General features: G+C 49.4%; 1 protein-coding gene across 1 annotated transcript; it reads right to left on the reverse strand.

The window, feature by feature from the left end:
- Positions 1-1,933: 1,933 nt before the first annotated feature.
- Positions 1,934-2,827, reverse strand: SPRY4 (sprouty RTK signaling antagonist 4). Its single transcript, XM_062501987.1, has one exon. The coding sequence runs from the start codon at positions 2,825-2,827 to the stop codon at positions 1,934-1,936; it is 894 nt and encodes a 297-aa protein (XP_062357971.1).
- Positions 2,828-17,621: the final 14,794 nt, after the last annotated feature.

Below are 17,621 nucleotides of genomic sequence, written 5' to 3' on the forward strand. Positions count from 1 at the left end.
TTTGGGGTTGGTTTTCCTTTTATCTTTTCCCCTCCAATTTGTGCAAGATAATATAAATACAGCTCTGGATCCCTACCTGCTTCCTGGTGCCTACATACAGCTAACATGAGGCTACCCTATAAGAACTGCTATCTGGTAACAGACATTACATCCTTTTTTTTTTCTATGGTTCAGCATGTACAAGCTAGCAAACATTATAAATACAAAAGTTTGTTGTTTTTTTTTTTTTATCTCCCCCATTCAATAAATATTTACAATTCAATTGAGCTAAACCCCAAATCATCCAGCTGAGCTGAATTCTGAAACCCAAAGACAGCAGAGTCCCATCAGGGTGCTCCTGCCACCCCCTACCCGTGGCTGTGTCACAACCAGGCCAACAGGATTCCTGGAAATGCTACATGAGCTCTGCCTATTGCTTATCTAATTAGAGATGACATTTCACTGTCACTGCTGTGCATTTACTGAGGAAATCTCCTCTAATTAAAAACACCAAGAGAGACTAGGTCAGTTTTCTGCATGCAACAAGTACCTACCTACTCATTAAAGTGTTGCATGTTTGGACCAAGATTCTTGTTTAGCACCTTGTAGTTGTCAAGAGAGAGGGGTTACAGCACCCTTGGGGAAGGTAGAACCAGCCCCAGGATGAGTGCATGGACAGAGACAATATTTGAGTGCTGAAAACCACAGGCCCATTCATTAACTATGCTCTCTTCCTTCCCCTGGCTTTCCCTAGTGTGTGTTAGCACTAAAATAAACATTAAAAGCATTCTTTACATTTAAAAAGACGCTTTTGTACAGAAGAGGCAAAAGTCAAACAGCAGCAATAGGGGTGGGGGAATGTGCTGTACTTCAAGCAAATGCTATTCACCCCCAAGACAAAAAGAAATCTTAATATTTAATGAGCAAAAAAGAGCTTGTTTCAGGAGGGGAGGTACTGGATTGAGATCCTTAGAAAAATACATCCGTGTGCATCGTACACTCAGTTTTGTGGGATTTCTTACCAGAGCTTCAGAGGTTTAGAGAAACAAACCCTGCCCCTCTTTGCTTTGTGATGCGAGTTACATACAGTGAGGAATGCCTGTGGGGCTGGGACAAAGGGGATTGGCCACCATCCATCCTCCAGGGCCACCATCCTTCTGGAGCAGGGCTGTTCTGATGGTGGAACACTCGTATTCCATGGAGTGAAAGCTGATGCTATGGATCAGCTCACAGGCACGAGGACCTGGTGTTGATACAACTGCCTGAACATATCCTGCTGCAATTCCCCCTGCTACCAAGCTGCTTTAGAAAGTGGGTCCAAACCAGTGGGGCTGGGTGGGATATCCCCGAAGGGCCAAAAGACCCTTCAACCAATGAAATGTAGCTTCACTTCTGGTCCAAAAAAATCTTTGAGGGAAGCAGAAAGCTTTTGAGAAACACGTACTTTGTGTGCAACCAGCCCTTGGAGTGGTGTCTAGGAGGGTGGAGGGAGTTCCCCCATCACCTTCAACAGGCTGCTGGGAGCAAGCTGGGGTTTGGAAGGAGACAGCAAACAAGTAGCCTGCCCTGAATCTGAATTCAAAGCAGCTTTTTGCAGCTGGGAGTGGGGACTGGTTGCGAGGTGGTGCCTGCCAAGCGAGCAGTTAATGGTTCCTGTGGTGTGCAGGCCTGATGAGCAGCCGTCCGTCCAAGCTGGGAGTTTTGCAGCAGCTGTACTTCATGACGTACATGGGTTTGCAGCCTTCATTCTGCATTATTAACATTCCTCCTTTGGCCCCATCTGTTTCAACTGCGACCAGTTCCAAAAACCCTGAATAACCCAAAGTGCTTCAGTTTGTGGAAATAGTTGCTTTTGCTGTCTCCGAAGGCAAGAGGCTAACGCTCTCCTCAGAACCCAGAAAGAGCCAACACCACCCTGCTCCACGGAGCATCCTCCCAACTCCATCCTCCCAAACTATTGAAAGGGCTTTTCTGCCCCTTTGCTCTCGGGCAACGCCTTGCAGATGACACTGTTTGTGTTTTTGCATCTGCATCCGGGCCGGCTCACTTGGTCATAGCATCTCTGGGACAGCTTGACGCAGCCGGTGGCGGGCAGGTAGCAGAGCAGGCAGGGCAGCACCAGGGACAGGGCACTCATGAAGGACCAGCGGGCACAGCAGTTGGAGTGGGAGCAGGAGCAGGGGTGGTCTGCACACGTGCCCTCATCATCCTCGTTGGTGCAGTGGTAGAAGACGCCCTTGACCAGGCACATGCAGGTGGAGTAGTTGACCAGGTTCTGCGCCGAGCAGAGACACTCCTGGTTGCACACCCAGCACGAGGGCAGAGTCCTGGGCAGGGCACACTCCTTGCACTTGCATTTCCCACAGGCCTCACACAGCAGGAAGTGCTTGTCCAGCTCCTGAGCCACAGGGCCCTTCAGGTCCAGGGGTTTGCAGTTGATCGCCTTGGGCTGGATGCGAACGGCGCGGGGGGACGACTGCTCTGCCACGGGCACCGGGGCCATGTGGTCCAGCAGCCTTTGGTCTGAGGATGTGCTGCTGCTGCTGCTGATGGAGCTGGGGCGCCCGCTGAAGGAAATCCAGGGGTGGGTGACGTCCTGCTCGCAGCGCTGAGGGTGCTGGCTGGTCAAGCCCAGTTCGTGGGGGGCTCGGGGACGCTTCTGGGCTGGCTGGGAGGCGCTGGGGTTGTCGGTGTAGTCGTTCTCCATGTGGGTGGTCTTCATCTGGTCGATGGGCAGGATGGTCAGAGGGTGCTGCAGCCGCCCGTAGGGGATCCGACTGTCCAGCAAGGGCTGCACCATCACAGAGTTGGGGACCACGGTGATGTTGTGGGGAATCCGGGGCTCCATTGAGAGATCACTCGGACTGCTGGGGGAAAATCTCGGCTTAAGTGTCCTGGGGGAAGGGAAGGGGAAAGAAAAGGGATGGGAGGAAGAGAGAGAGAGCGCGTTGTTACTGTGGTGTCCTGCAATGCCAGCCCAAAAGCTCCTTACTGAGGCTGGCTGTTATGCTGAAGGTCTCGTCAGCTCAGCTTGTGTCCAAGGGAGGCAGAGCACTCAGGTACAAAGTGCCTCGCTCCTCCTCTGCTGCCGTGTCCCTCTCCCTGACCTTGGCCATCTACAGCTCTTCCAGCCCTGGGAGGGCTGTGGTCACTGCAGGCTCCTGAAGAGCCCACTCATGGTTTTACTGAGGGAAAGCACATCTCGGGGCTACTGGTGTACATTCACATGTGGTTTTGTCAGCAAACTTCCTCAAATGACTTCTCTAAACTTTGGAGGTTTTCCCCAGCTGACCCTGCTCCCTAAAAAACCTGATGCAGGATTGTGGCTTGTGGAAGCCTTGGCCTGGTACAAAGATTCTTCTGAGCGTGGGGCTGAGCACCTGTCCTTGCTAACCAAGGATCTGCCTGGGTGAGGATGGCTTGATTTTGGTGAGGAAGCTTCCCCTCTCCATTAGGAGCCACTGGTTCCAAAGGTTTTGTCCCTCCCACGGGAGGTGGAAGTGCTTGCTCAGCACCTTGTCTGGTGGCAAACCAGGGCGGGTGCAGCTCCCAGGAGAGCACCCACATGGCTCAGGCTGGATCCATCACCTCACACAGGTAATGAGACACTTGTGCAGCCACTAAGTGCACTGATATTTAGCTGAAGTGCTGTTTACCAGCCGCTCTGGCTGAGCCGTCACTGCCGCAGTTTCTAATTTCATTGAAAGAGTGCAATTTATCCTGGAGTCAATCCAAAGATTCAGCAGTGGCGTAGGATAAGAAACCACAGGAAGTAACTAAACTTAAATCAAAGAACGGAAACGAGTCAGTTCAAATTTAGAAAGTGCACATTGTTTTCTAGTAGATGTGCCATTTCCTCACGGGGTGACCTTTATTCATAAATAATATAATGCTGGAGATCAGTTGAAAGAAGGGGTGAGTAAAGCTTCGGTCGCAGGAGGGGAAAAGCTGCTGGTATCAAGAAAAAGGAAGTGGTGAACAGCTTAAGGCATTGCCAGTTGTTTGTGTTCAACAAACAGATTAACCTTCTGCAGCAGCGTGAAAGATTTGGACTTGGCAGTGCTGGTTTAACAGCTGGGCTCAGTGATCCTAAAGGTCTTTTCCAACCCAAATGATTCTGGGATTCTATGACTTCAATATCACAGCAGTGGAAAAAAAGGAAAAAAATGCATCCAACTACAACCAAATAATGCATGAGGAGTCTGTGTGTGTGTGTGTGTGTGTGTGTGTGTGTGTGTGTGCAGTTCTGGAAGAGCACATCTCCCCTAAAATGAACATGACGCCTCAAAAGTCGGAGCAAGAACCGATTCTTGGAAGAAGAAAGGGAAGCCCTGAAAAATGCCACCAGAGTCCAGTCTTCTGTTTGTAAATCGTTGCTCTGATGGATCACTTGGCATTTGGGGTTGGAGAAGTGCCAGTTCTCCCGGGATCAGTGGGAGGGAGGGCTGAGGCCGTGGGCAGGACGGCACATGCCGGGTCCGGCACCGCGTCCGGGCCCCCTTTGTCCCCTGCACTGCGCCAGCAGGAAGAAATGCTTTATTAGCAGTAATGATGATTATTGTCATGCAGCCCTTATGCTGCTTCTCTTCCACAGTTAAAATTCTCTGCTGGGTCCTAGACATTCATTTGGATTGTTTTTGTTTTTTTTTTTTTATTTCATTATTCATAGCTCGTTGACATCCTGACTGGAGGAACAAGAGAGTTTATAAAGCATCTCTTCCTAGTTACTGTATGCAAAAAAACAAAGAGAAGCAATGATTCTGACAACTATGGGGTGTGCAGAGGGAAAAGAACTTGATTTCCTTTTGTGCATCAGAATCCAATGTCATGATATAAAAAGTATTTGCTGCAAGTCAGAGTTTAGCAAAATCATCAGTTCTGTATTGGCTGTGTGTTACATTTGCAGGGAGACTTTGATTCCACTGGGTTTTTTTGGTGATTTTATTTTATTTTTTTTTAAGGAGAGAGATGCAGCTGTTTTGGTTGCCAAGAGTAAGAGCAGCAGAGCTGATCTCAGATGGAAGGTAGCTGGAGGAAATGGTGGCAGTGCTGCAGGGTGTTACAGCCTGTCTGCTCCTCCTCAGCCCTCCCAGGGCTCTCTGCTCACTCCCACTCTTTACCAGCTCTCAGGAATCTGCTCCATTCACCAGATTCCCACGGGATCCATGGAGAACCATTTATTGTAAGGTGCCCTGTGTGCCAGCACGTGTGTGGAGCAGAGCTGCCCAGCCCAGGCAGTGATCTGGTGCTGCCTGTCCCCAGAGTGGCTCCTGTGCCACAGGTGGCACATGGAGGGCTCTGCATGGCTGGTGGCACCGTGTGGGAGCCCCTGGAGATGGCACTCAGGCTTTAAATTCACTGTGCCACGGGCCAGGGCCAGTGATGCCATCACACAGAAATGGTGTCACCGCATTGATTTGGGGAAGGATTAGAGCCAGGCTGCTCCTCAAACACCCCCCTGCAGAGATGGGGCCTCATGCAGGCAGATGTTAAAGATGGTTTATCTGAGATAATGCTAATTAAGATTTGAGTTAATTACCACAGAAAGGAGAGGGACCCTGGACTAAACACCACATGTCAGGAGAGTTAACGATAGAAGTTTTTCATCCTCTCTTTTTGCTGTCATACAGTTTCAAATTGTCTTTTTAATAGACAAACTACTTCTGCAGGACAAGGGGAAGGGAAGCCTGACATGGTCAGCTCAAAACCCCTGCAGATATCTGGGCACAGGATCTACTTGGATAAAACCTATGGAGGGAAAACAGCCAGATAGGACTGGCTCTGCCAGTTGCCAGAGCCCTGGTCTGCACACAGCATCTCTCTGGCTCAAGATCACCTTTAAACCAGCACAGATGTGCACCCTGACAGGTTTTGGTGCTTGGACATGTGGTCCTTCCCTTTCTGCCCTGCCCTCTCTCTCCTGAGCAGAGGGCTTCCACAGGTAACTGCTCTCCCCTTTCATGCCACTCTTAACGGACAAATTCCGATATTTGTGGAAACTTCCAAAGACCATGACTACACTGCTGCTGCTGGCCTTGTCACCAGAAGTCCCAGCAGTGCAGCGAGATCTCTGGTGACAGATCCAGGTCAAACACCTCGAGTGCTGAACTCGAGGAGGGAGCTGGGTGCTGTTCATCCTGCCAGGAGGCTCCTCTCCCCTAGGAGATGCCAACCATGGCAATATTCCCTGCTGGAGCTGCCCCAGTGTTTGTGTGTGTGCTGTGAGCACCTCTCCCTGTGTCCCAGGACAGGGGAGGTTTCAGGGAAGGGCCCTGGAGCTGTGTGAGCTCACAGTGCTCTGTCTGTCCTGGCAAAGAGGAATCCAGATGAGACCTCAGGTTAAGGATTTGTGCTGGGCCAGAAGGAAATCCTAAACCAGACTGCTCCTGTGGGGTGTCACAGGCTGAGATGTGCCTGCCTGGATACCTCATGGGGCCCTGTGACTTCTCTGGATGATGCTCCAAGACATCACAAGTTGACCTTTTCTGGTGGATGTGCACCCAGAGGCAGGGCAGCATTTCCTTCACCTCCCCACCAAAACCCACCGCACACGTGGGGTCTGTGCTGGCAAGGATAACATTGCCTTCAGCAGCAGCACTGGTATTGTATAAACTGAATTTATAAAGCTTGTCCCAGCCAGATCCCAAATTAAAATTAATGTCTGGGGTGACCTGGCAGAACTTTAGACCTTGAAAGAGGACAAGAGCTGAGGTGTGTAACCTTTAGGGCTCTTTGTTGTCCACAGCACTAATCCTGACTGTAAATTGCATTTCAGTTGAGGAAAAAAAGCCATATAGCACACAAAATTAATTAATTCTTGATCATAGGTAATTACAGACGTATTGCAGCATTAACACAGGCACAAATTCACTGGTTGCAACTGTACAGATAATTTTCTTAAAGTAGACAACAGGAAGAAAAATTCATCACTATGTTCTTGCACAGGGATTTTTTCATTCTTTGGAAGAAAAAATGAAGTTCTTTTCAAGGCAGCAAACTCCCATGTAGAGAAAAATTTCTCTTCCCCCATGACTGTCCAGTCACTCACCACATACAATTTTCAAGTCAAAATATACTTCGTTCCAAGGGAGTAAAATTGGACTCAAAAGTTCAAGTTCATACATGTGTTTCAGGGTTTGTTCCATCTCTTCATCAAGATATGGCCAGTTTAAAATTACTGTTGTACTGGATAATTGCACGTCCTAAAGTTGAGGAAACCAACTGTTACTGTAAAGTGTTTAGGTATTATTTCAGACTCAAAAGTTTTGTAGGATTTTGAAGTCAGATGAAATGAAAACAAAAGGCTTTTTATGTTTTAATAGGATTTTGGATTTGCCTACATCATTTTAGAGAAATCTTCTCCTTGTAGGCAATTCCATGAGAAAGTCATGTAAACCCTCAGGAAAACTCATTCTCATTAATGTCTTCAGAACAAGTTTTGAAATAATAAAGTTCTAATATCTTTATTTTTAGAATGGAGCTGGACAACAAATCTTCCAGTTACTGAAAAACAAAATGGATCTTGACTTAAAAATCCAGTGAGCACAGAAATGCATAATGTTCATATCTGAGTCACCCATTGGTTAGTCCTTTCTCACATGTATAACAATATTCTAGATGTTTGTGGTAATAAAATAATAACGAGAATAAGGGACTTAAGTCTAGAGGAGGGTCCCATATGGAAGCAATCCTGGACTGCCACATCCCCAGTGCAGTTAGCAGGAAAACGGGAAAAGCTTCCCTGAGCTCCTCCTCTGCAGCCAGCATCAGGTACAAGATGCCACAGTTTTGCCCAACCCCTTTTGGACACGAGATGCTGCCATGGAAATGTCTAAAGAGAATCTCAAATTTATCAAAAGAAAACCAAAAAGCCCCAGATGAGCTACTTGGGGTGTGTTTGCTGAGAGAGAACCCCGGGGTGGGCAGGGAAGGGATGCAGCCACCAAACCCTTTCTGTCCTTTGTGTGCACCAGATCAGGGGCCACTTATCTCTCTCTAATTAATTACACCTTAATTGCACCTCATGAGCAGCCTGTCCCTTCTGTTGTGTCTGACAGCACAGTGGCAGGAAGAGCTGTTTGCCTCAGCAAACCAAGAATTCTCCTGCGGTTGCTGGCACTGGATTTTCCTCTCCATGCCCTGTGCCATCCCTGGTGGTTCCTTTCTGGATCCTGGACTGTGCCCTGGAACATCAGGGAGCTGCTGGACCTGCCAGTGGTGCCTTGCTGTCCTTTGCCAGGGGCTGCTGGCCACCTCTGGAACCATTATATATATTATACATCTTATAAATTCAAATGGTTCTAATGGTGCTGGGGGCATTGGAGAACACCGGTGCACAAAAAGTCACCTTCTTGTAATAGAATTGTTAAGGTTGGAAAAGATCTTTGGGATCATCAAGTCCAACTGTAAACAGAATAAAGCAAATTTGATACTTCAACGTGAATTTTCAATCACAGGTTTCCAAGAATTTTCCAACTATTGAAGCATCACAAGCTTCTGTGAAGAAGGGATGGAGAAATTGCCACGGATGGATGAAAGCTGAGCCCTGCACTGGGACTGGGTAAGAGCTGAGCTGCTCCTTTGGAGATCTGCTTTGGGTCAGACCAGACAGCTCTGAATGTTGGCACCTGCAGAGGGGTCACACCTTCTCTTGGTTACTGATACTAGACCGGTTAGAATAAATTTTAGGAAGGAATTGTTCCTGGCACAGGGTGCCCAGAGCAGCTGTGGCTGTCCCCGGATCCCTGGCAGTGCCCAAGGCCAGGTTGGACATTGGGGTTGGAGCACTGGGACAGTGGGAGGTGTCCCTGCCATGGCAGGGGTGACACCTGGTTGGGATTTAAGGTCCCTTCCATCCCAAACCATTCTATGTCTCCATTATCAACGCAGAGTCTCTGGGAGAGTTGTGGCAGTCACTCATTAACAGGGACACAGAGGCAGCAATAGTTGCAGTAAATGCATTGCAGAAATTGGTTTATTTTCTGAATTTCTGAAAATACAGCGCAAGAAGAAGAAAACAAGGAAAGCACAGAATATTTAGTCTTAATACAGGAAATGCTCATAATTGAAAGCAATCCACTTGGAAGCAGAACCATGCCAGGGCGGGCAGATACATTTCAAGGCCTGTGCAGGGCAACACAGCCCAGAATTGATGGGAACCAGTGCCAAATGTGATCTGTCACCACCAGGCTGTCTCCTCTGGGGGGTTGGTTTAAAAGCTCCTCTAAAAGGGTTGGGCAGAGCTGCACCTGAGTGTTGGGCAGGACAGGAGGTGAGGGGACAGGACAGGGGGTGAGGGGACAGGACAGGGGGTGAGGGGACAGGACAGGACAGGGATGCTGAGGGACAGGACAGGGATGCTGAGGGGACAGGACAGGGATGCTGAGGGGACAGGACAGGACAGGGATGCTGAGGGGACAGGACAGGGATGCTGAGGGACAGGACAGGGATGCTGAGGGGACAGGACAGGGATGCTGAGGGACAGGACAGGGATGCTGAGGGACAGGACAGGGATGCTGAGGGGACAGGACAGGACAGGGATGCTGAGGGACAGGACAGGACAGGGATGCTGAGGGACAGGACAGGGATGCTGAGGGGACAGGACAGGACAGGGATGCTGAGGGGACAGGACAGGACAGGGATGCTGAGGGACAGGACAGGGATGCTGAGGGGACAGACAGGGATGCTGAGGGACAGGACAGGGATGCTGAGGGGACAGGACAGGGATGCTGAGGGGACAGGACAGGACAGGGATGCTGAGGGGACAGGACAGGGATGCTGAGGGGACAGGACAGGGATGCTGAGGGACAGGACAGGGATGCTGAGGGACAGGACTCACTCCCACCCAAGTGATCAAGAAAGGATTTTCTCCCCAAGGCCCAGCAGAGGAGGAGCTGGAGACAAGGGAACAAACTCTGCCCCTGCCTTTGTTTGGGATTAAGGACATGCTCTTGTCCAGGCCTGCCAGCAGTGACAAGGGACACACTGCTCCTGGTGCAAGCCAAAGGGTTCAATTAAAGCTTTTAATGAGGAGGACTACACTCAGAGGTAGTTAAAGGAGACCTTGCAGCAAGCACATGTTTTTAATGTGGGATTAAGAATAATTCATAAGGTTGGAGTTCATTAAGACTTGAGTTCAGCTGTCTGGGTTTGAATCGAGCTGTAAATGCTTCAAAAAAAAATAAAGAAAAAAAAATAATTTTCCCCCTAAAGTGTGTATTAACAAAATATTGACATTCACTCTTTTTTGTTCCCCTCCTTAGCAGCCTTATCTTGCTAAGGCCAGCTAGAATCTTCTCTACAAGTAATAAGGCAGGAAAAAAATTAGAAATCTTATTAGGGAAACCTGCCATTTTTAAAATGAGACACTATATTCTTGCCAGAGTGTGGAAATTCAGGAGCTGGGAAATGAGACCTGTAGACTTCCAAGAAGCTGTCTCTGTCCAGCTAAAGTCTGTTCCTATGGTGCGAGTGAATAAAGCACATTTTGGCCCACTAGCATTCAGATCTCTGGGGACTTGAATTTCTCAGTCAAAGCCTTTAACTGGACAAAAACATTTCTTTTAAGGTTAGAAAACTGAGCTCAGATATGATCTATTAAGCTAATAGTACTAAATGATGACCTTGTTAGAAGGATCGTAGATTTTCCTGAGGAGATACATTGTATTGCATTGAAAAAGGATAAAAAAATAGTACTTATGCAAATGTTTGCCTATAAAAACACAGTTTTTACTACTGGGCTGAAGCTGGAAAGTTGTATTGCAATACGATGAATTAATTTTTTTCATTCACATTTAATTTTTTGAAAACTGTCAGAACTGGTTATTATGTTTTGCTATAGTGTTGTAAGGGATGTGAATTTTATTTCACTGAAGTCTGAGAACAGAATTTTTTTATTTTTGGGGGGCGGGATAGGAATTGCTTTTTGAGATGTTGCATTTCCCAGTACGATCTGGGAATTAGTCATGACTCCAGGAAAACAGCTTTTGTTTTGCTGTTTCAGGAGGAGAACAAATAATTTCTCCCTTGCACATACCTCATGGAGAATTTCAAAAGGACTGCACTTTTCAGAAATGGTCCTTTAAATTTTATAATCCCAATATAGAGTCCCTTGCAGCAGGGAAAACACAGTAGCCCATGGAAAAGGGCACATTTATCAACGAGACATCCCCAGTGGGGTTCCAATAACTGAGAACAACCCCTCCTCCTGCTATCATTCATTTTTATATGGACAAGGGGGAAGCCAGTCATCAGGATCATTGTGATTCCATGCACAAATTGGAGCTTTATTCTTTAACCCAAAATAAAGGCAGAGAGGGGAAGCTTTAATATTGGGAAAGCTGCATTTCTCTTCACCTAATTAAACAGCAATTTCTTGCCACCCTGTCCTCTTGGCATGGTATGGAGGACAGGCAGCAGCTGGAGAAGTTTTAAAGAATCTAGAACGTGCCTTTTCCACTCTGGATAATGCAGGGATGCTTTTCTCCTTCGTTCTCTCCTTCACCCTTTAAAGAAAAATTTGGGGCTATAAAAGACTGGAATGAAGAAATCAGACCCTTGATAACTGGAGGTAAAAGAGTGAAGCCTTTCTCCTCCATGATATTCCTTTGCACTGCCATTTCCAAGGTCTGCATTCCCAGTCCTGCTTTCCTCTAAGACCTTTGTGCCTTTTATATGCCCCTTTCTGCTTTTTCCATTCCCCTCCTGATAATGAATTTTCAGAACATGTCGTCTCTAGGCTTGTCTTTCTCCTGTGACGCCAGGACTGGTACCAGAAAATAAAATCCTGGTTTATCTTTGCTACGCAGTTGGGAGAAAGGAGCAGCCAGCAGCCAGCACAGGTTTTTCCTCCATATATAAAATATTTCATATATTAGATGAAGTTATTCCAGGTACACATTTTTATTGTTCATCTAGCCTTTAAAACAGAGCGTCCATCCAGATTTGAAACAAGTGTACAGCAAGACAGGGAAGAACAGTGATGGAATAAGGCACTGAGGCCAAAAAATGAAAAAAATATTTGTATGAAATAAAATGCTAAGAGCAGAGCTCATGCAGGAAAGGTCTGACACATAAGTGGCTGATTTCTGAAGTATCCTATTATGGAGACAGCTAAAAACTACTTGACACTCACAAGACAGGGTTTTGGAAAAGAGAGGAAATGTGGATAATCCATTCCAAAGCAAGAAAGATCCAATTCTGACTTGTCAGCCCAGGTGATCATGTATTTCTGCTCCTTTTCGGGGAAGGAAGAAGGGATGAAGGAGAAGACATCCCACCAGCAGAAAAAAAAAGCCACTTATTCTTCTGTAAAAGCCTGAGAACAAACCCGACCCAAGTGTGCTAAAACCTGCCTGCCATATATGTACAGCAAATGCAGATGTTGATGGGAGAACGCAGAAAAGAGGTATAAATCAGAGACGCAGGGACACAAATGGAAATTCTGCAAGAAACAGGATATTTCTCCAGGATGCCAAGTCCCCTTTAGGCTGGGAAGCACCAGGCAGCTCTCCACTGTACATTATTATAGATAACCACTGTTGGAAAAGTCATAGCCAGAAATATGCTCGTGATCAGCGATCTGTAAGGAGCAGCCGAACACATCTAGAACGAGCGCAGGATTTTCCCTCGGGGAGAGCAGGCTTTGCCTTTTCCTACTTAAAACATTCGAACAATTGCTCGCAAGCACCGATCTCGTACTTACTTTAAATAATTCAGCTAAGACCATCTCTCCATAGGCGAGTTAATCCCAAATGCGAGGCAGACGAGGGGGCCGGACCTGGGAGAATCCTGGCAGGAGCGGCTGGAGCCGCGGGCAGGGAGCTGCGAGCGCGGCGCTGTCAGCGGCGCTGCCCCCGCCTGCCTGGGAAAATGGCTATTTTATGAATGGGAGGGCAGCGGCCGCTCGCGCGCATGCGCGGCCGCCAGACTCTATGAATGGGTGGGCACCGCGGCGGCACCGCGCATGCTCCGCTGCCTTTTATGAATGGGGGCTGGAGGGGAGCGCGGATGCGGCTCCCTTTTTTTTTTTTTCCCCCACCCCCCCCCCTTTTTTTTTTTTTAATGAATGAAGGGCAGCGGTATCTGCGCGTGCACCACGTCCCCCCTCCCCCCCCGGGGTTGGAGGTAATGGCGGGGGTGGGGGGCATGGCCGAGCCCCCTGCGCTGTGGGTCCGATCCTGGGCAGCAGCCGGGAGGGCACCCCCGAGCCGCTCCCCCCGGTCACCCCCGAGCCGCTCCCCTCGGTCACCCCCGAGCCGCTCCCCCCGGTCACCCCGAGCCGCTCCCCTCGGTCACCCCCAGCCTCTCCCCGGTCACCCCCCAGCCTCCCTCCGGTCACCCCGAGCCGCTCCCCTCGGTCACCCCCAGCCTCTCCCCGGTCACCCCGAGCCGCTCCCCTCGGTCACCCCCAGCCTCTCCCCGGTCACTCCCGGTCATCCCGCCGGGAGCGAGCCGAGGGGCGGCAGAGCGGGCAGCGCTTCTCGCCGGAGCCGGGAAGGACAGAGGCTCGTTCGGCCGGAGGTTCTGGCGGTGCCCGGTTTTGGGGTGTTTGACCACGAGTGAAACGATGGGAATGGCTCTCCTTTAGCGCTCGGCTTCGTTTCCCGAATTCACGGCAGCGCCTCGGGGCAGTGGCTGGGTGACGGCGCGAGGCAAACCTGGCCCCGCATGTTGTGTGTACCACCTGCGGGTTTATTTCTCTCCTGGGGAGGAGAGGAGCTGGGCTGGAGCCGCGCGGGTTCCCCACACCCAGCGAGCGCCAGCGGCTGCTCCCGTTCCATGGCCGTGAGACCATTGATGCGCTGCTCTCATCGGCTCTTTGGGGACCGCTCCGCACGCAGAGCCCCGGGCCGGACTTCCCACCCGTCCCGCTTCCCTGAGAGCCGTGCCCGAGGCGTGTGCGAGATCCCTGGATGTCCTTCCCAGCTCGGTTCCTCTCGGCACAGGCAGAATTTGCGCTCCCAGCTGCCGGGGATGCGGCTGCAGGTGGGGCCGCGGGCCGTGCGCTCCCCCAGGAGCCTCCCAGACAGGTTGCTTTCCTGAAAATGCATTAATGATGTATTTTAATATCTGTGAGGAGTCATCTGCAGTGTACAAACCGAGGCCCTGCTCATTTCCTGCCGTGTTTATGGCATATGTATTTTAAAGCTTGCACAACAGTGAGGAAAAAAAAAACAAAACCAACCCCCTGTTGTTTATTGATTTAGTGCTAATACAAACAATGTATGTTACCGCAGATACTGAACAGGGGAGATTTCTTTCTGCCTCCGAGAGCTGTGCTCTGAGGCTGATCATTTTCTTAGGTGTGCTTGTCTCCGAGGGCAGAGACGTTTCCGAGTGGGAGCCGAATTATGGGTCATGGGCAAATGCAATTTAACAAGGAAAGGGCAGAAGAAGGAGACTCCCTAAAGAACAGCTTTTCCAGAAGGTTGCATAAAATCTTACTGGCCTTCAAATCTATCAGATGGGTGCTTTTGAAAAATAAATAGAAGGTGATTGGTAAAAGTGTTGCTCTGTTACTGGTTGTGTTCTTTGCAGTGAAAAACTGCTGGAAGGACAGGCAGGCAGAGAAATTGGATGTCTATGATTTTGGAAATTGGCAAATAAAGAGAAAACGGAAGAAAATACACTTTTAAAAAAGCTTGTATAGAAGACAAGAAAAAAAAATCACAATGCTGTATTTAGTGCTGGAAACCAGCCCGAAGCTGAGAGATTCACATTCCTGAGCACAAAAAATCTCTGATCCCATCATTTTGCAACACTGGCACAGGATAAATTCTGCACCTTGGTTTGAGTGCTGCCAGTGTTCTGTAACGCTGCAGCAGTGGGAGAGTCAAGCGCCTCTGAATTCAAGGCTTTCATCTCTGAATGCCGAGTTCTGTGTTCCAGGGCCACGGGCACAATACCCGGGGGAAGTCCTTTGTTGCAGTGCACTGAGCATCTCCCTACGAGCCCCCGGCCGCCTGCAGGGCTGCTCTGTGCTGGCTGAGGCTGTAATCCTACAGCAGCCCCAGGCACAGCCCCTGCCCTCCTGGAACCCCCCAGCAATAAAACTGAATAGAGGAAACAAAAATTATTATCCATGTGTGAAGGAGTGAGGAGGAAATGGGGTCTGGCCGTGCGGTTCTAGGGAGAGAAAACTGGGAATGTTGCTGGTGTGGCTGTGGATTGATGAAACCTTTTGAAGCAGAGAATTATGAGATTGTAAATCTTGGAGCTAATTCACCTCTTCCTTAAGACGTATTGAAAACATTATTTGACTAATTCTCCCCTATGGACAAAGGTGTTTCTTGCTAGATCCTAGCCTGGTTGCTATGCTCAGGCACGCAAGGCTTTGGATTTGGAATTGTGTGTGGGTTTGAAATTGTGTGTGGATTCCTCCAAGCTGCTGTTCCCACTTGTACCAGCGGGCTCTGCTCTGGCTCTGGTCAGGATCCAGAAGCTGGGCTGAGGGTCACTGAGGATAAAGCTCAAGGTGAGGGATGCTCTGCACTCTGGAGACTCCTGGAGTCCCTCTGCAAACAGGGGGAGCTGGAGATGCCTGTGCTGGGATGAGCAGGGCACGGATGGTGTCTCCCCAGATTTGCTTCCCAGATCTCCTCATGCTGCTGTAAAAAGCAGGTTGTACCTGTGGGAGGAGGCTCTGGGGCTGCTGCAGTGCCAGGGAGGAGCGTTGTGTTATCCCCGTGGGATTCTGGAAGCTGAGGCTTTAAGGGAAATACCACTTCTCCCAGGGCAAGTAATAAGTTTATACATGTTGGCGGTGCTGCTGATACTGAACTCTGCGCTCCTTCCTCGTGCAGGAAATTAATTCCTCACTCATTTCATGCCCATTTAAACCCTGAAATGGCTACAGATTTTTGATCGTGATTTCTTCTCTGGGATGAATTGTGCTGCTGCCACACTTGCCTTGCCTAGGAAGTTCTTTAATTTAGTTTTGTACATCCTGGGAGCAGCCTGCCTGGCTGGGTCTGAGCGAATGCCTGGCAGTCACTGGCTGCTGGGCTCCCCTTGGAGCAGCTCACAGCGGAACGTGGTTCTCCAGCTCTGCCTCTGCTGTGTGGGCTGGCAGAGCTCCAGGCAGGGCGTGTGTGTCTTGGCCCAAAGCTGGCGGTTTAAGGAAATGCATGGTTCCTAATCTGCCATCAGAAAAAAGCAAACATGCAGGCAATTTAGGAAAGTGAAAGTGCAACCCCCTGGGGAACACGTAACTCGGGCTTCAGAGGCATTCTGGATGTGGAGCCGTGGTCTGCCTTAAATCCTGGGCCACTTGGCATTCTGCTGTCTTTAAGCTGGATCAAGAGCAGATGTGTAGACTTTATCTGCGGAGGTTTTCGTGTTCCTCCAAATCCTTTCTGGCTGGAGGAGCCTTACGGTAACTCGGTGGGGGAAGGAGCTCCTTCCCTGTCTCAGCTGATCCTGCCTGTGGAATTTTCTCATTTGCTGGCAGTGGGTGCAGGTTGTTAAGGAGGAGGTGGTTTGTAGCCTTGGCCTGGCCTTTGGACCAAAGGATGCCCACAGGGGTGGTTTTGCCATCTCTTGGTGGTGGAAGGAGCAGAGCCTTTTCCTTCTCATGATTTACTTGACCATTGCCGTGCATGTTATAAGGATGGAAAAAAACTGTAGATTAAATTTTCCTATTAGAAATGAAAAATGAGAATTTCAGATTTTACCACCTCTTAGAAACAATTGATAAAACCTGGAAAATGGAATGTTTCTTTTAATCCACTGACACAATATGCCCCTTGCATGGAAATGCATTGCTGCAAAATCCATCTGGGGCAGCATCCCATATCCCTGATTTGTTTGATGCTTGTGATGCCTCCAGCCATAGGCAGGGTAGGAAGGATTAGTCCTACTGATAAGTACTGGTGATAAGTATTGTGCCAAATATTTGCCATACATAAGTCAGAGAAAATGTTTGGATGTTGCTATAGGAATTCTCCTCCCCTTGTGCACTGCAACCAGCAGTTACTGTGCTGCTCTGTCATGGAGAGGAGCGAGAGGGGTTGGTGTGGAATCACAGAAGTGTTGGGAAAACAGTGGGATCGTGGGCTCTGGGGCACAGCCTGCAGTGGGAATGTGCTGAGATGCCAAGCAGAAAGCAGGGGACGCAAAAGTGGTGCCAGCCAAGAACCAGCAGTGCCTGCTGAGCTGTGAGGTGCAGCTCTCCCAGGGCTCAGGGTTTGGGATGGCCACAGTCTGGGAGGATGGGAGCTGATGCAGCCTCTGGCTCCCTGGGAAATGCCACCTCTCAGGAGCTTCCCTCTGGACCACAGCCCCTGTGGGAAGCAAGAGAAAGGGCAGAGGGATGGCTGGATGTCACCTCGCTGGATTTCCTGTGGGTGGAAGGCAGTGCTGGGCTCATCCATGCAGGGACACCCCATGGAAGCATTCCTGAGCTTTATCTTGCTGCCTTGAAATGCCCTGGCCCGCAGCAGGGGCATCTCCCCAGCAGCCAGGCCCCTGACAGGGGCAGCACATCCCCTCCTGTTATGAAATCACCTCATAAACTCTGTAAACTGCCCTGGGGGTGGCTAAGAATCGTTATCTCTGCTGATTCTGTGGTGTAGATGAAAGGTCTGGGCTTCCTCCTCTCTTATCAGGCACCTGTTGTTGGATCCAGACATTACTCACATCCT

This window comes from Cinclus cinclus, chromosome 14, assembly GCF_963662255.1.
Source record: "Cinclus cinclus chromosome 14, bCinCin1.1, whole genome shotgun sequence".
NCBI lineage: Eukaryota > Metazoa > Chordata > Aves > Passeriformes > Cinclidae > Cinclus > Cinclus cinclus.

Coding starts and splice junctions, on each gene's coding strand:
- SPRY4 (XM_062501987.1), bottom strand. CDS start 2,827: ATGGAGCCCCGGATTCCCCACAACATCACCGTGGTCCCCAACTCTGTG.